The sequence below is a fragment of the Equus caballus genome, chromosome 14 (genome assembly GCF_041296265.1).
Source record: "Equus caballus isolate H_3958 breed thoroughbred chromosome 14, TB-T2T, whole genome shotgun sequence".
In the NCBI taxonomy this organism is placed as follows: Eukaryota; Metazoa; Chordata; class Mammalia; order Perissodactyla; family Equidae; genus Equus; species Equus caballus.
Window position 1 is genome coordinate 103,449,349 of NC_091697.1, and position 27,188 is coordinate 103,476,536.

Consider the following 27,188-nt stretch of genomic DNA (forward strand, 5'->3'; position numbering starts at 1 on the left):
AATGAACACCAGGGTGCAGATGTTTCTTCAGCATAGTGATTTCATTTCTTTTGGATATATACCTCAAAGTGGGATTGCTGGATCATGTGGTAGCTCTCTCTCTAATTTTTTTAAGGAAACTCCATACTGTTTTCCATAGTGGCTGTGCCACTTTACAATCCCACCAACAGTGTATAAGGGTCCCCTTTTTTCACATCCTCACCGACACTCATTATATCTTGACTTTTTGATAACAGCCATTCTAACAGGTGTGAAGTGATATCTCATTGTGGTTTTAATGTGTGTTTCCCTGATGGCTAGTGATGTTGAGCATCTTTTCATGTACCTGTTGGCTGTGTGTATGTCTTCTTTGGAAAAATGTCTATTCAGGTCCTCTGCCCATTTTTAAACTAGATTACTTTTTCTGTTGTTGTTATTGAGTTGTATGAGTTCCTTATATATTTTGGATGTTAACTCCTTATCAGAAATATGGTTTGCAAATATTTTCTCTCCTTCCATAGATTTCCTTTTTCTTTTGTTGATAGTTTCTTTTGCTGAGCAGAACTTTTTTAGTTTGATGTAGCCCCACTTGTTTATTTTTGCTTTTGTTACTCGTATTTTTGGTGTCATATCAAAAAAAATTGTTGCCAAGACAAATGTCAAGGAGCTTTCTCTCTATCTTTTTTTCTAGGAGTTTTATGATTTTAGGTCTATGTTTAAGACTTTAATCTATTTTGAGTTAATTTTTGTGAATGGTATTAGATAGGGATCCAATTTCATTCTTCTGCATGTGGTTATCTAGTTTCCCAATACCATTCATTGATGAGACTGTCCTTTCCCCACTGAGTATTCTTGGCTCCCTTGTCAAATATTGGGTGACCTTATATGTGAGGCTTTACTTCTGGGCTCTTGATTCTGTTGCATTGGTCTATGTTTCTATTTTTGTGCTAGTACCATGCTGCTTTGATTAATTTAGCTTTCTAATATAGTTTGAAATCAGGAAGTGTGATGCCTCCAGCTTTGTTCTTCTTTCTCAGGATTTGGGGCTATTTGGGGTCTTTTGTGGTTCCATATGAATGTTAGGATTGTTTTTCCCTATTTCTGTGAAAAATGCCATTTGAGTTTTGATAGGGTTTACACTGAATCTATAGATAGCTTTAGGTAGTACGGACATTTTAACAATATTTATTCTTTCAATCCGCAAACATGGGATATCTTTCCATTTGTGTCTTCAATTTGTTTCATCAATGTCTTATAGTTTTCAGTGTACGTATCTTTTACCTCCTTAGTTAAATTTATTCCTGAGTATTTTGTCGTTTTTTATTCTATTGTAGGTGGGATTGTTTTCTTTTTCAGATAGTTTGTTGTTAGTGTATAGAAATGCAGCTGATATTTGCATGATGATTTTGCATCCTGCAAAACCCAATCCTCAGATAGCTGATCTGTCCATTCTGTGTGTAAGCAGTCCCTAAACCAGTGACTCTCAAACCTTGCCGCTCCTCAGAATCACCTGAGGAACTTTCCCTAAACTCTGCTTCCTATGTTCTGACCACGGGGATTGTTCTAAGCAGACTGGGGTGGAAGTCAGGAATAAATATCGTTCAAAAGCTACTTGGGTAATTCTGATATGCAGTCAGAGTAGAAAACCGCAGTCAATGAAAATCTAGTAGTCAAAATAGAGGATACGAAGTGGCTTCTACTCTTTAGGGAGATTCTGGGTTAGACAGTGTGGCATACAGTCAAAAGCACTAGTTTTGGAGCTTGGAGATGGGGTTCCAATCTCAGTGTAGCCACTTCCTAGCTGTCAGTCTTAGACCAACCGAATCTTTCAGAGCTTCAGTTGGATGGACGTAAAGCCTCAGCACAGTATTTGGTGCTACAGCACACAGTATATGTTGGCCGGATTCATTCTGGTGTACGCACGTGCCACTGGATTAGTCGGAATGCAGAAGTCTACGGAAGCACACCTCCCGCCAGCTCTTTAGGAAAGCCAGCGGACGTTTCCTGCTCCCCCAGCCAAGCGAAGGATGCAAATACCACGTCAGAGGGAGGGGACTATTCTTGGTACCTGTTTGCCCGCCAAGCTCCACGTGCTGCGCCAGGCGCGTCCACCAGGGGCCGCTCGAGCTACCCACGCTCCGCGCCGAGCGGGCGACGCCCCCGCGCGTGCTCACTAGCTTTCGGCGGCTGCTCCCGGGGCGGCTACCCCGAGCCTCTGTGGCTCGGTACGGCAAGCCCTTTGGGGACAAAAACCTTCCCTCTTCCGTGGGCAAACCTGGGGCGGCCAGCATCAGCATCTCTGTTGCGCCGCTGCCCCGGAGGCAGGAGGGGGCTGACCCGGCGCGGAGGTCGGGCCGCCTGGGGCCTGCGGCCTGCGCCGCCGCCGCGGCCCGGATGTTGCGATGGCTGATCGGGGGAGGCCGAGAGCCGCAGGGACTGGCCGAGGTAAAGCCCGGGCGGACCCTGCGCGCCCCGCCGAGGCCGAGCCGCCGGGCTCCCGCTCGGCACCGCGGACCCCGGGCGGGCGGGGCCTCTCCGCGCAGCCCCCGGCCCCGGGGCGCTCGGGCCGCTGAGGGTGAGGCCCCGGGCTCGGGAGGGAGGGAGCCGAAGCTGCGTGGTCACCGCGCACGGGGACGCTCGCTGCTCCTCTCGCCCCTTGACCCAGCCTCGTTTCAGGGAAGTTTCTGACTCGCTGGAGACAATCGAGTGGCCGGCAGCTTTCCACTTTCGGCTTATTTGAATTGGTGTCGCTTCCCAACATCAGCTGTTGCTTGCTCAGGGAATATAAAATTAATTTGATTATTTATCCAAGAACTAAAAAGATAGGATTATTTAAAAAAATTAATAATTTCCTTCAAAGTCAAGAAATGGATATTCTAATTAACTGCTGTTTTTGGTTCCATGGTTACCGCTTTCTTCACGGGCCTGAATAATTGAATAGGCTGTAATGAGATTTGCATTTGAAATGTTGCGAATAAAATAATTTTGGAGGCTTAAAAGTGTTGGGGTCTGGAATTTAATTTGTATGCCACCCAGCAGTAGAGTTTGTGTTGAATTCCCTTTTATTTCTCATAGGAAATTCTTGTTTTGATGGTTAAAAATAAAAAACTTGGATCGCTGTGAGTAAGCACCCTTACTTCTCAGTTTTGACTTCCTCATATCTTTGCAGTTAAGGCTTATTGTCTATTTTTTTTTAAAAAAGGTATTTTTTATTTCAAATTAGGTTTATTTCAGATAGACTGAAATCCTAAAGGTTATAGAAGAATTGTGGAAAATTGAGTTGTCCGTAAATGATACATATGACAGTTCTGCATTAAGCCGGTTATTTGCCCGGTCCTAGCGTTTCATTAACTGACTCAGCCGGGCCGGCAGGCTTTCTTTTGGGGGAAGTGGTGTACAGTTTTCAGGTTGCTCACTTTTGCTTTTCTCATCAGAGCTGCTGCTAGAAGGGAGATGGGATGAACAAAAAAGTACTGCTTTGGGGCTCAGTGTTTTGGAAAACAGGCAGTTGTACATTTCTTCATGGAAAAGTCCTTCAGTTGTATAACTGCTGTTACACTTTGTATACTATCAGAACCAGTGATTTTTCCTGATTTATGCAGGCTTCTAGTTTAAGCCCTGTCTCTTTTCTGGAATGATTTTGCCCTTTAAGGGATGTTGGGCAATGTCTGGAGACATTTTTGAGTGTCACAGTTTGGGGGTTGGTGGGGTGGATTTCTGTTGGCATCTAGTGTGTGGAAGCCAGGGATGCTGGTGAACATCCTACAGTGCACGTGACAGCCCTCCACGACAGAGAATGGTCTGGTCCAAAATGTGAGGAGCGTCAAGTTTGAGAAACTGCAGTTTAGAGGTTAAGAACAAAGGTTTTATCATGAAACACTGCTGGGTTTGACTACAGACATGGGGTTAGTTAAGACCTACCTTCAGAACTGTTGGTGAGTTTTATGCCACAGGTGCTTTGCACAGTGGCTGGTATGTGGGCTGCTACCTGGTACTCTGTAAATGCCAGCAGTTATCTTCATCAATATTATTGTTCAAAGTTGAATTCATTGACTAAATGGTTTCGTTCCTTCCTTTATTCATTCAACAAACCTGTATTGAGTGTCTGTAATGAGCTCGGCACTCTTTTGGTCTGTATTGTATTTGACCTGTGGTTTTGTTTCTGCCAAGTTCTAATTGAGAGACACCCATTCTAAAATAAGGAATTGAATTGGCCCATGAATTTTTTAGGGCAGGTTTACTGAGGTATAATTTCTGTAAAATAAAATTTACCTTTTTTGTAAGTTTACTGTGACTTGAAAATACTAAAATTTTTGTTGTTGGTGGTGGTTTTTTTTTTTACAGTAACATTGGATTATAACATTATATAGCTTTCAGATGTACATCATAATATATTTCGAATTCTGTGTAGATTATATCATGTTCACCACCCAAAAACTGGTTATACTCCCTCACCGCTCATGAGAGCCTAATCACTCCTTTTGCCCTCCCCACTCTGGTAACCGCCCATCCAGTCTCTGTTGCTATGTATTTGTTTGTCGTTTTTATTTTCTACTTAGGAGTGAGATCATGTGGGAAAACACTAAAATTTATAGTGTGGATTCATGTAGGAGAAATGTTTTATGTTAAATTGGCAGTTCGTTGATATTAGGGGGACTAATCCGTAGTATTAGAACATGATCTAATTATAACTTTTAAAATCTTGTGTTCTTAGATGTATCCCATGTAGTTTATTCCAATATGGTCTTTTATCATAATTCATTTTCTCTCTTTCTCTCTCTCTCTTGTTTTTACCTTTTTTTTTTTCCAATTCAAGAAATCTCCTTTGCAGACAATAGGTGAAGAGCAAACCCAGAACCCCTACACTGAGCTGCTTGTCCTGAGAGCTCATCGCGATATTGTGCGGTTTTTGGTGCAGTTAGATGACTGCAGGTAAGAAGCTCTGCTTGTCCAGCTGACTACTGTTCGGAAAGAGTTTTTAGGGAATTTTATATGAAAAACAACTTCAAAATTAACCCATCCTCTATAAAGATTTCAAAACTGATCATTAGTAACATTTAGGAAAAATTGACCTCTGCCTCTTGATGAAGTATCTTCTCAAGTCTTTTTTGCCCCAAAGTTAGGATGTCCTATCTAGTGATTTGATGGTCATTTATTTGTTTATTTTTGAGTGCTCAGAAATGTTCTTGTTAGTTTAGAGGGAGTGTATGACTTGAAAATTGGGGTAGAAGTTATAACCGTGTGTTAAGTGGACCTAAATTTGAGAAGTAAATATGGGAAATGTTTAAATATCAAGTACCTACCAGGAATGTGCTATTTTTAGTGGAAGGTAAGGTAAGTATTTATTCTGAATTTTTTTTTATTGATGAAACCCCTTTAAAATGAACACTATTCTCCACTTCCTTGCTACCTTGTGAAATATTGTGTTTAATATATTTGCAAATGAAGTGTGTAGGTCTTAGGGCTGTAGATTTAGCTTATTACTGATCTATATATCTGTTTATTAAGCTCTTATTCGACTATATGCTTCTCCTTTGTAGCATGTATCACAGTAATAGTCACACAATTAATTGTGTAACTATTTAATATTTATTTTCCCCTCTAGAATGTAAACTTCATGAGAATGGGGCCTCTGTTTTCTTACTCAGCACAGTACCCTTAGTACCTGGCACAGTGCCTTACATGTAGCAGGTAATTAGTAGTTGTTAAATGAGTGAGTGACTCCCCAGACTATTAAGTATACATGTTGCATGCCATCCTGACTCCCTAATCCCGCTGCCATTGTCCCTATCAATTCTTCCTCTATCATCTCTAATTTTTCTCTTGCCTTTCATTCTGTCCTTTTTCACTCCCTTTTTGACTTCATAGGTGACTGTCCCTAATGCTGACTTGCACTTCTGTTGTCTGTTCACCTTGTCTTCTCGCTGCTTCTCTTATGTCTTTGCTGTTTAGTGGCCTTCCCCCTTCCCTAGAGTTAGGTCAGACTTTACAGGTTAAGGGCGTAGTCCTGCGCAGCACTGCCCTCACCTCAGTCACCAGCTGCAATTTCCAGGGTCCTCAGGCCACCCATACTTCTGACTAACTGGAGACAAATTCCCACTATCCTCTCAGGTTTGATAATTTGCTAGAACGACTGACAGAACTCAAGAAAGCACTGTACTTATGATTACAGGGTTTTGTTTGTTTGTTTGTTTGTTTATCAAGGATGCAATCAGGACCAGCCAAATGAAGAGACACATAGGGCAAGGTCTGGGAGGGTCCCACATGCAAAGCTTCCCTGTCCTCAGGGTGCTCACCCTTAAGCACATCAGAGTGTATCACTAATGAGGGTGCTCGCTGGAGCTCTGACTGTCTAGAGTTTTTATTGGGGTTTCGTTACATAGTAATGTTTGTTTGAATCATTTGCTCTGTGACTGAACTCAATTTCGCCTTCTCTTTCTGCCCCAGGTTGGGAGGTCAGGCTGATAGCCCAGGCTCAAAGCCTCAACCCTTTAATGACATGGTTCGTATTTTCCATGTGGCCAGCCCCCATCCTTAAGTTGTGTAGGGGCCCACCATGAGTCATCTTGTTGATGACTCAGGTGAGGTCTGAGGGGCCCAGCTCCCTTCTGGACACCACGGACAAAGTCTAGCCAGATTATTATACAACAACATCCTTCTCAACTTTTGCTTGGAAAGATTCGCCTCTTATATTTATTACTAGCCTGTCAACACTATTCTCCTCTTGTGATGTGAGCCAACTAAATCATAGTATGTTAACCATAGATAACAATCTTTAGCGTTTTTAGTAATATTCCTTGTTGCTGTGTCCTGAGAAACACTCTATTTATTTGTCTAGTCAGTCAGTCAGATCTTTGAAACTAAACATTTCTGGAAAGATAGGATATTTGGACATCTAAAGTTTTCTTGGACCGTATTTTACCATAGTAAGTTGCTAGGTAGGTTAAAAAAGACCGAAATAATTCTTTAGACCATAATCACTAATATTTGGGCCTTAGTGAATCCTCAAATCATTTTGTCTAAGAAAGTTAAATAAAAAATATACAGTATACTCTCAGGATATGGTCTTTAAATTTTTACATTGATTAACGGTTACGATTCCGTGTTCATTGCTATCTGTCCTCTGAAATGTCCTCTTGGCTATTCTTATTACATAGTTAGAAGAAAAATCTGTAGAAAAGACCATCTTGTCGAATAATGATCATTGTACAAATGCTGGTACTGGATTGCTTTTTCCCCACAGTGGTGCTCGTATACACTTCAGTTGTTCAATGATAGAGTAAATGTTCTGTAAACAGTAAAACGTTATAGATAAGTATATCAGTTGTCTATTGCTCTGTCACATACCCCTTCAAACTTAGTGGTTTAAAACAACCGCTGTTTATTTAGCTCACTATTTTGCAGGATGGCAGTTTGGGCTAAGCTCAGCTAGGTGAGGTTTTCATCTGTGCTAGGATCAGCTGATCATGGGTAGGGTGACTTACGCATCTGTGGTCAGCAGGTAGATTGGTTGGGGCTGGCTGGTTCACAGGGGGCTCAGCTGGGATGACGGGAGTCTCTCCATGTGGCTGCTCAAGTGCTTGCTCGTATAGTGGTAGCAGAGTTCTAATACCAGCAAAAGGGCAAGCCCCAGTGTAAAACTCTTTTCAAGTCTTTGCATCATGTTTGCTGCTGTTTCAGTGGCCGAAGAAAGTCAGGAGCTGGCACACATTTAGTAAGTGGATAAATAAACCCTGCCTCTTGATGGAGAACAACTAAGTCCTATTGTAAATGATGGTGTATGTAGGGAGGGAGAATAATTTACAGCCATGTTTGCTGTCTGCCACAGTGAGTCTAAATGTCTAGAAGAGATGAAAAAGTCTTTTTGGTTTTTGCAATAAAGTGAAGATATTACTACATGAATCATGTTTAATTTTATGTACTCAAGTCATTACTGTGTCAAAATTTACATGCAGTCGGGTATGAAGTTTTTCAGTCAATCCCAGACCTGTAGAACTTGCAATCTGTGTTTTGTTTTAAAAAATTTGATTCTGTAGTGTACTTAAAAAAAGTAACTGAAAGAGTCATTATTGGTAAGAAAGACATAGAAAAATCTACAAACTGTATAAATTTTTATTATGAATAGAATTAAGAGCTCAACCTTTCCATTCTTAATTTAAAAGTTTGGAATTATCTTTACCTTTACATATGTAAATTATTTATACATTGTCAAATTACAGAAATACCTTTCCAGTTTTAAAATAAATGTTATATTGTTATACTTTTCTTGTTTTTATTTAGTTTTTGTAGATGTTACATTCTGATGTTTTGGTCAGCTGTTGTAATCCAGGTTTCACGCTTCAAGTCTTCAGATAATATCATTTTATTGAGAATTTGGCAGAGGGATTTTCTTGTTTTCTTGGTGGCTCAGCTAAAATCAGTGAGTGGAAAATTTTCTCAGATTGGTTTTTGAAGATACCAAATAAATCCTATATAACCTAACAGACAGCTGCCTTTTCTTTTCTTCTTTAGTATTTTTTGAACACGAAGTGAGGGTCATATTGATTGGGAGATCACTAAAGAAGGGTAAGCCTCAGCAAGAGTCCTCCAAAAAATGGACTGTGCTAAAATTGCATGTAATACTCCAGCATTTGACACATTAAACTAAACTGAGTTCATAACACATTTTAAGAATAGTTTTCTCTGTTGCTCGTTTGACCATTCCTTGCTCCTCCAGGAAACAGACAAGGTTATGTAGGATGGTGATCACGACTGGAAAAGAATCAGGTGACCCATGAAATGCCAGACTGGAGAACAAAATGTGCCCTAGGATGGCTGGTGAAGCTGCACATTCACAGGAAACTAAACGAACTCAGTACAGTTCGATAAGTCACTAACAACAAACAGTGTGTTATACCTTGAAGAAAATATTCTTAAACTAAGAATATCTTTCTCACTAACATTCAGAGACTAGAAATCTGTAGTCAAGAGGATTTAGATCCTCCTAACCCCTGGGTTCCCTGGGAAGCAGACACTAAAATGGAATTAAGCATGCAAAAGATTTATTAGAGAGAAACGCCAATAAGGGGGAAAGGGAGGAAGCAGGACTGGAGCCGGGGAGCTGCTGCAGACTGTGGCGCAGATCTGACAAGTCTCTGCGAGGCCCTGGGGAAAGAACCCCCTGTGGAGGAGTCCTGCGATGAACGATGAACGGAAATAACTAGGACTTTTCCCCTGCCTTGTCTGGTCTTGGGGTCATCCAGGAGCGTGCCCCTGGCTTCCACCACCCTGCCTAAGTCCCAGCGGCTGGGGCAGCTGAGATGGTACGACTTTGGCTTGAAAGCTGAAACGGACCCTGAAATCACCAGCTGGAGGCAGACAGTCACGTCCCCCTTGGCTGGGGGGCTGGTTCTCTCTGGAAGGGGTATCTGCAAGTCAAGATCTCTGCTGCCTTTCCTAGAGAAACTGTAGCTTGGGATCAGTAATAATTGATGAGAGGAAATTTCTCTTTATAGAAGAATTCAAGCTAGGAAGAATCATAGAATCGGAATATTGTAATGTTGCGATCTCTGATAGAATAACAAATTTGGGCAGTGGTTATCAATGGCTGTTAACATCACAAAAAGAAGACTGCTGGGAATTATATTTCCTGGTGGAGTATACAAACTGCCTATGAGGCGGTCTTATCAAAAAGTCAAGTTTGCATCCAAGTAAGTCTCTAGATCTATTAATTTACCAGAAATACAGGGGACAGAGGTGCATGTTAAATGACAACACAGGAAGGTAGCTAGCAGAATTCAGACTGTGAGAGCTCTTAAGACCAACATGTAATTGCAAGGGAAAAAATATATGGAGAAGGAAACAGAATAAGAGAAACTTTAGAGATGTATCAACCAGTTCCAACGTATGAACCTTATTTAGATCCTACTTCTAATAAACTTTAAAAGAATTGTGAGACCATCAGAGAAATTTGGTCACTGACTAGGTACGTGGGGACATTAAGGAATTAAATATTAACTTTAGTTGTGATATATAAGAGTCCTAAGAGATACATACTGATGAAATACAGTGACTGGAATTTGCCTCAAAATAATCTGTGGAGGGGGCACTGGGTGTGGTGCGGATGAGACAGTGTTGGCCATGAGTTGATAATTATTGAGGACAGATGATGAGTACCTGGGGATTTTTGTTACACTGTTTCCACTTTTATATATATTTAAGTTCTCTGTAAAGTTTAAAAATAATGTATAGTTGGTATGGAGGAACTAAAAATGCCAATTTAAAAGGTATTTTCGTTTCAATATAAAATAAAACTTTCTTAGATATTATTAGATGCAGGAATCACACAGATGAACATGAACATGTCAGCTTAACAGAGTGATAACTGGCAAAAAGCTGGATTAAAGGGTGTGGCTTCAATATATGACCACAGTGGGTTTCCTGATCCTGCACCCTGAGTTAGGGACAGTTATTCACTGAATCGCTGGCCCAGCTGGACACCTGCGAGCCTCCCACTCAGTTGTAGGCTTACCTCAAAAATAAGAGCAAACCAAGATGCTTGCTCTCTGTGAACAGACAGATCCTCAGAGGAAACCCAGGAGGGTCTGAACTGCGCCTGCTCAGTTCGTTCTCTCAAACTCGCTTCTTAGATCAGCGGGGCAGAGAGGCCAGGGATGTCTCTCTAGTAGAAGTTCCTTCACAGAAAGGAAACGCGCGCGAAGGGGATTGGAGGTTTCCCCTGATAGAAGTCACAGGGATTTTTTGGTATCTAGTACTTGTGAACTTGGTGAGTAGTTTAGTTTTCTATTTGTGATTTGGGGGAGGGGAGAATTTATTGAAGGTTTCTACCTTTGCAAATGACCGTGGGAGCTGTGGAATCTTCCCACCTTCATACTGTTTGTGAGCTGAAAAAGGACCTTAGGTATTCAGATATTAGAGTTGTGTTAATATATACATTTTTCTTAAGGAAAAATAATTTTACTATTCCTGTAGCTCCAATGAAAGAATCAGTGACGTCAGCGTCGATGACTCCTGAGAATGCTCTGAGGTTCCCTTCAGTTTCTCTCAAAGTCTCTATCTACCTACTTCTCTAATTTTCTTCAAGTAGTTCTAGCATACGAGATAAGTAAACATCTATTCTAAATGAAAAATTTGTTGTTTTCCTACTTTGTCTGTTTCTGGTGTTGTATTATTCAACTTTACTTTATTGTAAAAAATATATGCTATTTTAGTTGCACCGTGTATTAGAAAGTTCTTGTGGATTAGGTGGGAATTAGTAAACCTAGGGATTTTTTTGTGTTGCCGGAACAATGTTCTATTTTTATTTTTCCATTGCTTTCTGGTTATGTAGATATTGAATACAGGGAGGTTTATGGGCCTTAATTTTTACTATGTTCTCTAAGGTTATATTTGAATCTGTAGCAACTTTGACTTAATTGAAATAAATTCACATGAGTAAGAACTATTAAATAAGCATGTAGGTAATGGACATAGCACTTACTTGTGAAACTATTTTGTTTTATATCTTTGTGAAACTTTGCTGTACTTTCAGCTCACAGTTGACAGGAATGAGAGTACTTTCTCTGAGATGTTCAAAGGGAAGTAGTCTAAAGGGAGTGATTTCTATAAATTGAAATGAGTGTAAGTGAGAATTCTCAGTGAGTTCAAGATCTGGACCCACCAGCATCACTTAGTAATGTAGACTGAGCTCTTCAAGGGCAAGAAGGATCTTGTTGATCTTTACTCTCAAGAGCAAGCATATAAATATAAAAGTTAGTGCTTAATATATAGTTAGTGCTTAATAAATATTTCTTGGATTAATGCATGAGTGAATGAATCATCAACTCTCACAATAAATGTAGTTCTTATAATTAGGGGAGGAGAAGGTGGAACATTCTAGAAGCTCTGCTATAGGTCTTCATTAAACCTTGTTAACCTTTTTTTCATGCTTATAGTTTTTATTAGTCATTCAATTGTATAGTCTCAACAAGTATTTTTAAAGACTTGGTTTCAAGTTAAGAAGACTTCAAGGTTATGCATAGGAATGGGATAGGAATATGAAAAAGATAAAAGAAATTAATTTTTGTGTGGTGGGATTCTGGGTTTTAATTTTTCGAATTTCTATTTTGTTATGACATATTGATACATTAATAATAAAAGGAAAAAGTGAGGTTACATTAATATTAATTATTATTAACTATTAACAAATCTATTTTACAGAGCCCTTGAGACACTTAAATGTTTGCTTATTCGTTCCTTTAGTCATTGAAAAAGCATTTCTTTAGTGCTTTGAACCTGCCAGAGATAATCAGAGATTTCTTGGTCTAGAAAGCTCCCTATTATGAAGATCAATTAATATGGCAATTGCTATACTTCATTGATTCTAAGAAGCCTATTTTTACATCTCTAAAATTTGGATACATCATGTAATTGATGGTGTCCTTCAGTTATAATTGGCAGCATTTCCCCCAATAGTACATAATAGAATGTCTTGGAATTGATGATGTCTTAGATTTGGTGAAATACGGTACATTGCTAAACAATCACTAAATTTTAAGGTCTTGAGGAAAGAACCACATGTAATTGATCTTAGCATTTCCCCAACACCTGGTATGAAATCTCACTAAATACATTTTGTGCTAATGAGTAAAAAAGCATTTCTTCTAAAACCTTATCTTTAGACTTGAATCTTTGGATTCTATTAATTTTGAGTGTTTAAAAAAATTATTGTATGTATATAATTTTATGGTAGTATAGCCACTGTTCTTCCTTCCATTGAATAGCTTAAACCTTATTGGCATTTTAATTACTCCTTTTTTATACTTCATTACTTCTTTTAAGCAATTGCCGTGTATCTTACTATTAGGAATTCTTGGGTTGAATTTTCATTTCTGATTTGGAGATGGCTACAGTGTGTGCTTGACATCAGGATAAACTGATTTAGTTTAGGGTAAATTGATAGAGTGCAGCTAGTTTTCTGTTATCCACCCTAGTAGAATGGATAACTGTAATTTGTGAATGATCTCCCAATCCTTTGTTAGTTATTTTATGAGAGGTGCTAATATGTAGCAAAGCTATACTGATTTGCATTTTAAAGCTTCGCGTTTCCTATTTAGAGGAGGTAGTAATGAATACTGAAATGACAGAAAAAAAAAAGGGCAGCAATAGAAGATAGAAGAGAATTGAAAGGCATTAATAATCCACCAAGTGCGTAATTGACCTCTGAGTAATAAAAAACTGGCTGTGATTTCATGCATTACTGTTGAGCATTGTTTAGATTTAACTTTTGTTCGCTACTGATTGAATTAAAGTTTGAGGTGAAATGCTCTATATCTCATTTCTAAACTCAATCGTCTCATCATCTCTCATTGTGAACTCATGAGATTCAGACATGATAAAACAATAATGAGAAGTTAAAAATCAGGGTTAGAAAAAAGTCTGTATTTTAAACCTGCAGTCTTCTAAAAGGGAGAAAAGCAATTATAAGAGTTTCAAGAATCAATAGAAATTGATGTTTTATACCAAAGAAAACTTAAGACCTTGAGTCCTGCCCTCCCCACCATCACTATACAAATAAAAAGAAATCAATAGGCCCAGAAACGTAGCTATTAAAGATTTACGCCCAGCAACTACTTTTGATACTCAAAGCATTGTTTACTATTCCAATTCAGAAAATGTATGTAACTAAGCATAATAAATGATATTTTTAATTTAAAAATGATTTTCTTTTTAATCTCCAGAAATATTTCATTTTGCAAAAAGAATAAATGTTAGACCTGGATTTTAAACAACTCTGATTTCTAGCTTGTTACCTAACAAATTTTAAAGGTCATTTCTGTTGAAAAGATATGTAGTTCTATATTAAAAACTTATTAACAGATTTTGTCAGACTGTGTTTCATCAAAGTCTCATCTCCTGGATAATCTTTTAGCTCCTGCGGTGGGAGGTGTAATCTGAGGGTTTCAAAGTGGGAGCTGAGTGTGGGTGTCGTCCGAGCCAGCAAAGACCTCAGTTACATGTGGGATTTTGAAACTGAGCGTGAGAAATTTGAAACTGAAGCTCAGTTTGGAGCGTTAAGGAAAGTACTACAGGATTGAAGTGGTGAGATTTTATGTATCTCATGTAGGGGTAAACTTCATTAGAATACATCCTGTCAGGAACAAAGTAATTTTTGTGTCCTAGTGTATCAGTTCTCTACTTTTCCCCAATGATGCATCTGTGGCTGACACTCTTTACGTTAAGGAAGACATTCGAGGCATACCCAGATTTTGTGAACCCCCTGTCAGACTTGCAAGGAAGTACAAGTCTTCCAGATGCCGCAGCTACTAGTGGAGTATCCTCATTAATGGCTGTTGACTACAAGTGGCTAGTTATATGCAGTTCATAGCTGGCTCTCTATAATACCACTTATTTCTCTTCCATTCAAAAAAAGCAAACCTTGAATTCAAGTGAATGAAAGTGATATGGGAACAGCTTTAAATTGATTTTGATTCATTAAAGAATCATTTACAGACTTGGGTACTGCATTCTTAATAACTGATTACTTGACGTGCTTGCAGTGTGATCGCTGTGCATCCCTGTGCTGGGATGCTGCTGGAGAACAGTGCTTTCTTGATTTTATTATAATGCAGTCCCTGTGGTGAATAATCCTGTACAACAAATTATTTTTTGATAGTGTTTGTGTTGTAGGTTTTTTCTCTGCTACAAAATGCAGATGCTTGTTCCTTTACATACAGTGAGTGGGAGGTTAAGAGGAGAGAGAAGCTATAACTGAGTTCATCACAGCTCTTTTCTCATGCCGTGAGACAAGCTTTCCTTTACCTCTCTGCATTTCAAGCATTTTCACTAAAAAATACACAAAATAAAAACCCTCCAAAAAACCCCCAAACCTTCCAAACCAAGAACACAGTCTTTTTGTGGAAAGACCAAAGAGCCAAGAGGAGCAAAGGAGAGAGCTTGGCTTTCAACAGCAGAATTAAAATATCTTTACAGAGAAAATAATGGAAATAATGAACTTCCCCAAGGACACGATGCCTTGGTTCTACTCCTGGATTATCACTTCCCGTCAGTGACGCTGTTCCTCAGCTTGGTTTCATGTCACTTAAGTCAGGGTTTAATCATGTAATTTTAAAGCAAGGAAATACATTAAAGATCATTTATAGATCCCCTCATTCTAAACATTTCCAGCAGTTTATTCATTGTAACTCTGTAAATGGTCTTATTTATCTTTGGATCACCAATACTTGGCACAAAACCTAGAAGGTATTCCATAAATATTTATTAAATTAGCTTAAAGAAATTAATCTGCATTAATATTAGTAAATGGAAATACTATTAATAAGATCTGATATTTCTTAGTAATCTTAGATTACTTAAATATGCCAAGTGATTTTTTTCTTGACCTTTTTTCTCTAACCAGATTTGCATCTGCTGGTGATGATGGAATTGTAGTTGTGTGGAACGCTCAGGTGTGTATTGGTTCCGTGTGAACTGTGTAGAGACCTGACCGTATAGTTGAGTATGTGTCCGTAAGCACTATCTGGGGGTCTTCTTGCATATCAGCAGACTGAGACTAATATTTGAAAAGGGCTACTTAGCATGAATCCATTAAAAGTGGGGACCAATATTTCATAATAGAGAAATTAATAGAGAATGCTAATATATAGAGAAATGTACCATATATATTATATTTAGAGAAATATAATAGAGAAATTTTTAATTGATTTTTTTTCCTGAGAAGCAAATGCCAAACTATGAAAATTTTGAGTCATATTGAACAAAATTTAAGTTATCAGCAACTATGCACTGATTCTGAAAGTGAATCAAATGTTTTTTTGTGGGAGACAATTTTTCTTTCAAAATTGTATGATAGCATAATATAACATTCTTCTCATGTTTGACTTTAGTAGTAATGTAGTAAAAGGCTTATTTTTTCACAAATATTTAAGACTTCACCAGATTTCTCCAGGGCCTCTCTTTCTGATCCTTTGATACTCAGATTGTTCTCTTCTGAGGCATTCTCCTCTTCTTGCCCTCATTTGGATTGCCACTGGTCTGACTCTGTCAGGTCCTCATTTCTCAGTGGCTTTGTCTGTGAGTAAAGCAGTTCTTTAAAGTTACATTCACCATGTTTATGAAATCCTGCCACCTTGGAAAGATTCGAGATTTACATTGTATTTTTGTGTGTTTACTGCTTGGGAAATCAGTGAGAGACTGATGAACGAGGACGTTGGATGGGCAGGCATAGCTGTTGGTGTGAGGGAGAGAGGGAGCCTGACTTTATGAGTGGTTCATGTATTACTGCAGACAGAGAGATTTTGTTGTTATGCTTTTATTTCCTTCCAGAACTTTGTAAGTGTGGAGACTTAGATAACAAACACTTGGATAATGAGCACTCCCTATTTTTTTCCTATTGATTAAGTTACTGGTATTTTTATGCTTAATTTGTACAATTATATTCTTAAAACCAAATAGAAAGCATATCCCTTTACACTTTTTATAAAAATATGCTAAAAATTAGTATTTTCTATTAGAGAATAATTAAAATTGTTTGTGGCTACTCTTTCATCACCTGTTTAGATTCTATTTGATTGCTCAAAGTTAAATTATAAGATCTAAGCGATTTCAAATGGGGTGTATTTTCTACATGGTGATTCTTCTTAATGTTGTCATTTAAGATAATTTAGGTTGTGAAATATGAGCCTATTAACTTTTTTATTGGTATTTCAGACAGGAGAAAAACTTTTGGAACTCAGTGGACACACTCAAAAGATAACAGCTATTATTACATTTCCTCCCTTGGAAGCTTGTGAAGAAAAAAATCAACTGATCTTGACAGCGTCTGCTGATAAAACAGTTATTGTATCCTTAAATGTGGAAGAAAGTGAAATAGCTGGAGTGACCCAGGGGACCAGTACCTACATTAGTCTTTAGCCTCTTGGGGCCTGTGTGTACTTTCCTGTTTTACCAAATATGATTTGTTCTAGCCTTCATAAGATAGTTCTGAAAAGTATTAGCAGCTGAAAAGTATTAGACTGGAAATAGCAGGTTACAGCTTCTTATTGGTGGATACCCCATGACTGAAGCTGTTCTCTCTAGGGTTACTGTTGTATCAAGTTCTATAAAATGGAGGAATGGGAGAATGTGGGCTTAAAAATTATCTCAGTTTGCTTTTCAGTTTAGAGAAACAAAGATGAGCTGGACTGGACAATAAGTCACACTTTTTCTGCTCATTGTACAGCGATAGAAACTTGAGGGCCCCAACCCAGAAGAACCTTCTGAACCTTTGAGCCTGGCCGAAAAGTGAATTACCATCTGCTCAGTGTTTAGTATTAAGATTTAGTGTTTAAAAACAATGTTAGAAAAGTAAATTCCCTTTTTTTCCACTCATACTTTTAGTTAAAAGTTTAAGATGTAACAGCAATAGAAAGTTTTATAAAGAGTTTGTGTGCCAGGCATTGTTCTCTTTTACATATATTGATCCATTTAATCCTTATAAGAAGTGTTTTTGTTATTCTCATTTGTGGATAAGAAAAGAAAGGCACAGAGAGGTTCAGTAACCTGCCCAAGGTCGTGCAGCCGGGATGGGGCAGAGGCAAGCAGGCTGACTGCAGAGTCACAGCTCTGAACCTCTGTACAATGTGGCCTTCGTGAAATGTTCTCCTTAAACGAATGCAGCCCTTTAATATTTGTGTGAGGAACTGGACTCGTGAGGGCCATGGCCAAATGCTACACGTAACTGTAATCTTTCATTACTTTGGTTTTTTAAAAAGATATCATAGATAAGCTTTAAAAAGCGTGAGCTTACCCGAGAGTTCTGTTCAAATGGCTCCAGGCGTTGGGGAAGGAAGTTTTGGAATAAACCCGAGGGAGTAGGTGCTTCTTCAGCTTCTAGGAACCAAGACATACTTACGGCACACTTTGAGTGAGCTCATCAGCCATGGTGATTTCTACACAGTTTGCCAATAGGTGGCAAAATCTCAAGAAAAGGTTTAAATAAGGATTGACTATATTTTGTGATGATTACAATATTGCCTAACAAGGGCATAAAATTCACTTGTGTTTGGGTCAGAGTGGCTTTATTACTACTGCTCCATTGAGGCAAATATTTTATGGACTAAGGCTCTTTTTTGTTTGTGTGTTTTCAGTATCAGTATAATCTCTGCAAAAATAGAATATAAAATGCTTTCTTTTCCATTTCTAAGGTACTATAATAATATTTCGAGGCAATTACTAGAATTACTGTTGCAGTGCCGAGTGGAGTGGTGGGACAGATCAGTGTACACTTGCCCTGTGAGTGATGGGCTGGAGGCCCCTCCTTTGCTCAATGACTTTTCTGGTCAAAATTAATTCTAGGCTGCTTGGTTGGCATTTCCTTTGACTCAGATGGATTCTGAATTTGCTCTGCTTGGGCCTCACTGTTAACTAACTTCATTAACTAAAATGCTGAGGGTGGATATTTTATTTTTGTCAAGTGATAGTCTCAAGAGTCCATATGTACATACATATGTATTTCTATATATTCCATATATTTATATGTAAATGTCTTCCAGACACCATGTAAAGATGTATATCTTACCATAGCAAATGATGTGAGAAATGTGAAAATCATTGTGCTCCTTAAGTCAAGCTAACCTTGGACATTTTGTGAGAGGTCCCGTACTTATTTTAAATAAGTATACAGGTAATAGGAATACGCTGTTTTCTCTGAATCAGGATCACAGCAGTAAATCCTGTCATGCATGTTGTGGGAGCTTTCAGTAAATGTTAATTAATAGACGTAATAGTTTTTAGTATAGATACTTTATGTTCAATGTTTATTAGATTATGGTCGACTATTTTGGAGAATAAACCTTAAGCTTTAAACAGTTGCACTATTTATTGTGTATATAGATTCATATTTCAGACCACTCATTCTGTTAGCATTTTCCAGTAGTTTGATAGTACAATTTGCCTCAAACTGATTTTAGATTGTGAGCCGGATGTGCTAAGTTGATGACTCACGATATGAATTTTTATAGTAGTATAAACACTAAATATTTTATGCTTTATTTAAAGATTTTCTACCTAAATGTGTAACATTTGTGATTCAATTATTAGAAGAGTTATCTCATAATTCAGGTTTCAAAGTTTTGTCTAGAAATTATTTCTTAACCTAAATCTAGGTGTGGGATTGTGATACGGGCAGACAAGTTCGGAAAGTGTCCTGCTTCCATTCTACTGTGAAGGTAAAATCTTAAGCAGATATTTTATGGAAATAATCTTTTTGTCACAGAAAAAATTGTTTTATAAGTTAGATGAAATTACTTTTGTAGGTTTTAAAAATTATTTCTTCCACATATGCCTGCAGTCATTTGATTCTCCTAAAGACTAGATTTTTGGGAGTATGTATGTTACGTGGTAGAACATTTGAATTTGAAATTAGAGCAAGGGGTGAATCTCTACAGCAAGATAAGGAAAAAGGTAGTACCTAGTATGCTTTTAGTAGGTAATTCTAGGAAGAGGTGTTACTTGCAGAATGATTATAACAGTAGCTAGACTGTTTTCTTCATAAGGGAGCTATTTGTGCCTCAACGTCTGTCTTCTGTAAGGTCATAAAGATAAGACATGTCAATTACTTAGTTCCAAAACAAAATCTTAGGTGGATAGTTGGCTACTATTAGGTTCATTCACTTTACAAATAAATAGTAATTGGGGCTTATTGCATGATAGGAACTCTGCTATATGTTGGAGAAATAAGCTTCCATAAAACGTGGTTACTTTGATTCCTACAGTAGAAATTACCTTAAATGTTCTCAGAAAGTCCCACTAGTTTTCAATAATGTCAGCAAGATTAGGGAAAGATACTAGTAAAATGAGATAATGTTGCCTCATTTGCTTTAAAGACAACTATCTTTATATTGGAACTAACACTTTTTTTTTTTAATGTAAAAAAGAATAGCTGTGTGCCAATAGTCAAGGTATTTCCTTTTTTTCCCTAAAAGGCAACATCTCTGGTAGTCCTCTCATGCTACTATGATCTTCTAATTATCAATTTAGTAAAGTTTCTGGGGAAGAAAATAGCATTTACTATGTGCTTGTATCCAATTTAACAATGGACTGTCTTTGAAGAAGTCAAAGTATTGACTTGATGAAAATCTCTAAGCTTTATTTGATCTGAAAAGATGCCCCTTTTAAATTCCTTAAAAAATACTCTTGCTATCTGACAGAGGTCATTAGGTTTCAGATGAAAATACATGAGTTGAAGAAAGAGGAAAGGAGGAAAAATTTAATATATTTGAGGGAAATTCCTTTGGTGAACTGTTTCTAGGAACCGGTCAATAAAAAGTGTCTTATTCCAATACTATTATTTATTTTTTGAACTAGAAAAGTTTTTATAAGTGTTGGTATTAGCAAGCAGTTGGTGAAATTGGCATTTTTGTTGCTGTTGAGAGTATGAATTAATATTATCTTCCTGGAAGGCAATTTGGCATTATGAATGAATCTAAAAAAATTGTTAGATGAATTGACCCAGTGATTCTACTTCTAGAAAACTCTGTAAAGGAAATAATCAAGAACTTTGGCAGAGATTTATGAATACAAGTGTATATTATAAATATATTGTATAAATGGATGATTCGCAGTATCCTAAATGTCTTACAGGGAAATAGTTAAATTACGGTAGATGTATATGTTAAAAATGGTATTTCAGAAGAATATGTAAAGAGTTTGGAAAATGCTACTGATAAGATGTCAGGTAACAAAAGCATTATATTATCTTCAGCAAAGTACTAGCAAATCAAATCTAACAACATAAAAATAGGATTATACAGCCTGACCAAGTGAGATTTATCCCAGGAATATGAGTTTAGTTTAACATCTGAAAAAATCAGTGTAATACATCATAGTAAGAATAAAGGACAAAAAACATATGATCATCTCAGTAGATGCAGAGAAAGTATTTGCAGACTTTAACACCATCTCATGATAAAAATACACAAAAACTAAGGATAGTTGAGAACTTCCTCAACCCAAAAAAGAACATCTATGAAAACACCACAGCTCACGTCATATAAATGGTTTAAGACTGACTAATGCTTTCCCCTGAGATCAGGAACAAGACAGGATGTCTGCTTTTGGCACTTCTAGTCCACTTTGTGCTGGAGGTTCTGACCCAGGGCAGTTAGGCAATAAAGAAATAAAATGCATTCCTGTTGGAAAGGAATAAATAAAATTATGTTGATTTACAAGTGACATGATCTTTTATATAGAAAATCCTAAATCCATAACAAAATGATTAGGACTAATAAATGGACTTAGCAAGGTTTCAGGATACAGTATCAATATACAAAAATTAATTGTATTTCTACACACTAGCAAGGAACATTCCAGAAATGAAATTAAGAAAACCATTCATTTACGATAGCAGCCAAAGGAATAAAATTCTTAGAAATAAATTTAAAGAAGAAATATTGGACTTGTACACCAAAAACTACAAAATATTGTTGAAAGAAACTAAGTAAAATCTAACTAAATGGAAAGACATCCCATATTCATGGAAGATTAAATATTGTTAAGAATCTCACACTACCCAGAATCTTCTACAGATTGGACATGAACACTACCAAAATCCCAGCAGCCTTTTTTTTGTTGTTGAAATTGACAAACTGATCCTAAAATTGATATAGAATTGCAAGGGACCCCAGAATAGTTAAAACAATCTTGAAAAGAAAGAACAAAGTTGCGAGATTCAAACTTCCCAATTTCAAAATTTCCTACAAAGCTATAGTAATCAAGACAGTGTGGTACTGGCATAAGGATAGATATACAGATCAATGGAATAGAATTGAGAGTCCGGAAGTAAAACCTCACGTATATGCTCAACTGATTTTTGACAAGGATGCCAAGACTCTTCAATAAGAGAAATAATAATCTCTTCAACAAGTAATGCTGGCTCAACGGGATATCCATATACAAAAATAATGAAATTGGATCCCTACCTCATGCCGTATCGAAAAATTGACTCAAAATGGATCAAAGATCAAAATGTAAAAAAAAAGAGCTAACACTATAAAACTCTTAGAAGAAATAAGAATAAATCTTTGTGACCTAGGGTTAGGTATCATAGATATGATGCCAAAAGCACAACAACAAAAGAAAAAGTAAATTAGACTTCATCAACATGAAAAGCTTTTATGCTTCAAAGGTCACTGTCAAGAAAGTGAAAAGACAACCCACAGAATGGGAGAAAATATTTGCAAATCATATATCTGATAAGGAACTTGTATCCTGAACATATAAAGAACTCTTACAACTCAACAATAAAAAGACAAATAACCCAATTAAAAATAGACAAAGAATTTGAAAGACATTTCTCCGAAGAAGATACACAAATGGTCAATAAGCACATGAAAAGAAGATCATCATCATTAGTCATTAGAGAAATGCAAGTCAAAACCATAATGCATTACTGTTTCACATACACTAGATGGCTAATATTTAAAAGATAATAATGTAAATTGAGAAGGATGTGGAGAAACTGGAACCTTCATACATTGCTGGTAGGATTGTAAAATGGTACAGCCACCTTGGAAAATAGTTTCACAGTTCATTAAAATGTTAAACAGAGTTATCATTTGACCTAGCAGTCTCACTCCTACATATTTCCAAGAGAAATGAAAACGTATGTCTATGCAAAAATATGAACATGGATGTCCATAGCAGCATTGTTCATAATAGCCCCAAAGGGGAAACAACCTAAATGCCCATCAATTGATGAATGAACAAAATGTGGTATATCCATGCAGTGGAGTATTATTTGTCAATAAAAAGGAATAAAGTACTGATATTAAAAATTAAGAGATTCAACAGAGTAGGACCTCTTGAAATATAAACTGCGTTATTTTCAACCCTTTCTATTCCAGCAGTTGTAAAAGTAGCCCCACCCTCAGCCCAGGCAAGACTACCCGAGCCTTTCCCTTTTCTGTTTTATTCTTTTCTCTTGCTCTCGCGCTCACTCAGGGTCATTGAGTGGTGAGAGTCCTCTTAAAGGTAAGGCACTTCAGCAGGCCGGAAATGCTCCCTTTCCTGGGTCAAGAGTTAGAAGATATTAATTAGAAAGATATGTAAAAACTAAGGCCATATTCTCAGGTTTTTTTTTTTTAAAGCAGTTTATTGAAAATAGTGGGTGGAGCAAAATGGTGGGGTGAGCTGACCCGGGACTCTCTCCCCTCCAAACTACAAGAAAGGATTGGAAAAAAAATGAATTTCAGCTAATAAGCCTAATGCCAGACCGTAAGAGACCTACAGCACCACAAAGATGGAGGACGGAGAGGCTGCTGCCGGCCTGGGAGGAGCTGGAATAGGGAAGGAGAGAACTTCGCTCCCTCCCCTAGAGACTGGGATCACTGCCGCAGGTGCGGGAAGGAGCGGGGGAGGGGCCGTGTGACCAGGGGATCATCTAGGACTCCTGCCGCCGGTACAGTGGAAACCCTCTGACGGGGGAAAGCTTCCGTGCACAAGGACCCCATAAAGCCAGGGCCCTGGGAGTCCAGAGAACAGAGCTGATCCGAATCCAGATTGGTGCACCAGAGAAACCGCCCCTCCTCCCCCAGCAAACTGCACTGGGCACCGCCGTCTTGCCCTAAGGCCGAGAGCTCAGAACGCTTGGCTCTCGACCCCCATCTAGTGGTGACAGGCTGTAAGTGCAACCGAATTCTACCATCATGCGAAAAAACCGCTCCTCTACCATCCAGCAATTTATAAAAGCTCCAGAGCAGAAGGAAAACAATAAAAACACAGAATTAAGTCCTGAGGACTTGGAAGTAGGTAAACTAAGTGAAAATGAGTTCAGAGTAGCTATAATCAAAAAACTCAATGAGGTAGAGAGAAAGATAGAGAAACAAGCCAACGAGTTCTGGAGTTTCTTCACAAAAGAGATTGAAATTATAAAGAAGAATCAAATAGAATTACTAGAGATGAAAAACACAATGGATCAGATAAAACAGAATAGATTCTCTGAATGCCCGTGTAGGCACCATAGAAGAGCAAATTAACATAATCGAAGATAGACAGGCTGAATGGCTCCAGACAGAGGAAGAAAGAGAACTAAGAATTTAAAAAAATGAGGAAAATCTCCAAGAGATAGCAGATTCGATGAGGAGAAAGAATTTAAGGATCGTAGGAATTCCCAAGAACGTGGAAAAGGAAAATGGAGCAGAAAGTGTGCTTAATGAAATTATAGAAGGGAACTTCCCAAATCTAGGGATTGAGGGAGAAATGTGTGTAGAGGAAGCTTTCAGATGTCCTAGATTTGTCAATGTAAAAAGACCTACTGCAAGGCACATAGTATTACAAATGGCAAAAATGAAAGACAAAGAAAGAATACTCAGGGCAGCAAGGCAGAAGAAAATAAACCTACAAAGGAACTCCTATCAGACTTTCAGCGGATTTCTTTACAGAAACCTTACAAGCTAGGAGACAATGGAGTGACATATTCAAAACTTTAAAAGATAAAAATCTTCAGCCGAGAATACTCTATCCAGCAAGAATATCCTTCAGATATAAGGGAGAAATTAAATCTTTTCCAGACAAACAAAAGTTAAGGGAATTTGTAACCAAAAGTCCTCCACTACAAGAAATCCTCAAGAAGGCTCTCATACCTGAAAAAAGAAAAAAGGGAGAAAGGGGTCACAAACCACAGAGTAGGGAGACAGATAGATAGAAGCAGAATAGGATAGCATTAGGATAAAGGTAAGGAAACTACCAAAGCAAAGACGATCTTTCACTCTAACTACAAACTCATAACACGAGTTGGAATAAGAAATGAAAATAATAATTTAGGAGGGGAAGATCAAAGGGACTAAATCAGTCTGGGCCAAGTAAGTAAGAGACCACCAGAGAATAGACTATATTATACACCAGATTCTAAATACAAACTTCAGGGTAGCCACTAAACTGAAAAACAGAACAGAGCCACAAAACATAAATAAGGAAAAATCTAAGAAACCCAGCATAAGAAATTGCAGTAGTCAATGGGTAGGCTAAAGCACACAGGACAAGAAACAAAGGTAATGCAGGAAATCCAGATAACGAGCAACACATTGTCAGCATTAAGTCCACATGCACCAATAGTCACCTTCAATGTAAACGGATTGAACTCTCTGATAAAAAGACACAGAGTGGCAAAATGGATTAAAGAACAAGATCCAACAATTTGTTGCCTCCAGGAAACACACCTCAGCCCCAAGGACAAACACAGGCTCAGGGTGAAGGGGTGGAGGGGAATACTTCAAGCTAAGAGCAAGCAAAAGAAAGCAGGTGTTGCAATTCTTATATCAGACAAAACGGATTTCAAAATAAAGCAGGTAAAGAGAGACACAGAGGGACAATATATAATGATCAAAGGGACACTTCACCAAGAAGAAATAATGCTTATAAATATCTATGCACCCAACATAGGAGCACCAAGGTTCATAAAGCAACTATTAACAGACCTAAAGGAAGATGTTAAAAACAACACAATAATAGTAGGGGACCTCAACACCCCACTCACATCAATGGACAGATCATCCAGACAGAAAATCAACAAGGAAATAGTGGAGCTAAATGAAAAACTAAAACAATTGGACTTAATAGACATATATAGAACACTTCACCCTAAAACAGCAGAGTACACATTCTTCTCAAGTGCACATGGAACATTCTCAAGGATAGACCATATGTTGGGAAACAAGGCAAGCCTCTACAAATTTAAACAAATTGAAATAATAACAAGCATCTTCTCCAATCATAATGCTATAAGGCTAGAAATTAATTACAAGAAAGAAGCTGAGAAAGGCACAAAGATGTGGAGACTAAACAAAACACTACTGAACAAGCAATGGATCACTGAAGAAATTAAAGAAGAAATCAAAAATACCTGGAAACAAATGAAAATGATAACATGCCATACTAACTCATATGGGATACAGCAAAAGCTGTATTAAGAGGAAAATTCATCACAATACAGGCACATCTTAACATACAAGAAAAATCCCAAATAAGCAATCTTAAACTACACCTAACTCAACTAGAGAAAGAAGAACAAATAAAGCCCAAAGTCAGCAGAAGGAGAGAAATAATAAAAATCAGAGCAGAAATAAATACTATTGAAACGAAAAAGGTGGTAGAAAGGATCAATGAAACAAAGAGCTGGTTCTTTGAGAAGATAACTAAAATTGACAAACCCCTAGCCAGACTTACAAAGAAAAAAAAGGAGAAAGCTCAAATAAACAAAATCAGAAATGAAAGAGGAGAAATAACAACAGACTCTGCAGAAATACAACGGATTATAAGAGAATACTATGAAAAACTCTGTGCCAACAAAATGGATAACCTAGAGGAAATGGATAAATTCTTGGACTCCTACAATCTCCCAAAGCTCACTCAAGAGGAGGCAGACAATTTGAACAGACCAATCACAAGGAAAGAGATTGAAACAGCAATCAAAAACATCCCAAAGAATAAAACCCCAGGACCAGATGGCGTTCCTGGGGAATTCTACCAAACTTTCAGAGAGGATTTAATACCTATCCTTTTCAAGCTATTCCGAAAAATTAGGGAAGATGGAACACTTCCTAACACATTCTATGAGGCCAACATCACGCTGATACCAAAACCTGACAAGGACACCACGAAAAAAGAGAACTACAGGCCAATATCACTGATGAACATAGATGGAAAAATTCTAAACAAAATTTTGGCAACCAGAATTCAGCAATTCATCAGAAGGATCATACATCATGATCAGGTGGGATTCATACCAGGGACACAGGGATGGTTCAACATCCGCAAATCAATCAACGTGATACACCACATCAACAAACTGAGGAATAAAAACTACATGATCATCTCAGTAGATGCAGAGAAGTCATTTGACAAGATCCAACAGCCATTTATGATAAAAACTCTGAACAAAATGGGCATAGAAGGAAACTACCTCAACATAATAAAGGCCATATATGACAAACCCATAGCCAACATCATACTCAATGGGCAAAAACTGAATGCCATCCCCCTGACAACAAGAACGAGACAAGGATGCCCTCTATCACCACTCTTATTTAACATAGTACTGGAGGTCCTGGCCAGAGCAATCAGGCAAGAGAAAGGAATAAATGGAATCCAAATAGAGAGGGAAGAAGTGAAACTCTCGCTGTTTGCAGACGACATGATCTTATATATAGAAAACCCCAAAAATCCTTTGGAAAACT

General features: G+C 37.8%; 1 protein-coding gene across 1 annotated transcript in view; it reads left to right on the forward strand.

Moving 5' to 3' along the window:
• Positions 1-2,077: 2,077 nt before the first annotated feature.
• Positions 2,078-27,188, forward strand: part of WDR41 (WD repeat domain 41) — a 49,434-nt gene continuing 24,323 nt past the window's right edge. Inside the window, exons 1-5 of the mRNA XM_001504661.7 lie at positions 2,078-2,424; positions 4,796-4,911; positions 15,377-15,425; positions 16,687-16,818; positions 19,122-19,184. Coding sequence (XP_001504711.3) covers positions 2,374-2,424; positions 4,796-4,911; positions 15,377-15,425; positions 16,687-16,818; positions 19,122-19,184 — 411 coding nt within the window. The 5' untranslated portion in view covers positions 2,078-2,373. The remainder of the gene's footprint in view (positions 2,425-4,795; positions 4,912-15,376; positions 15,426-16,686; positions 16,819-19,121; positions 19,185-27,188) is intronic.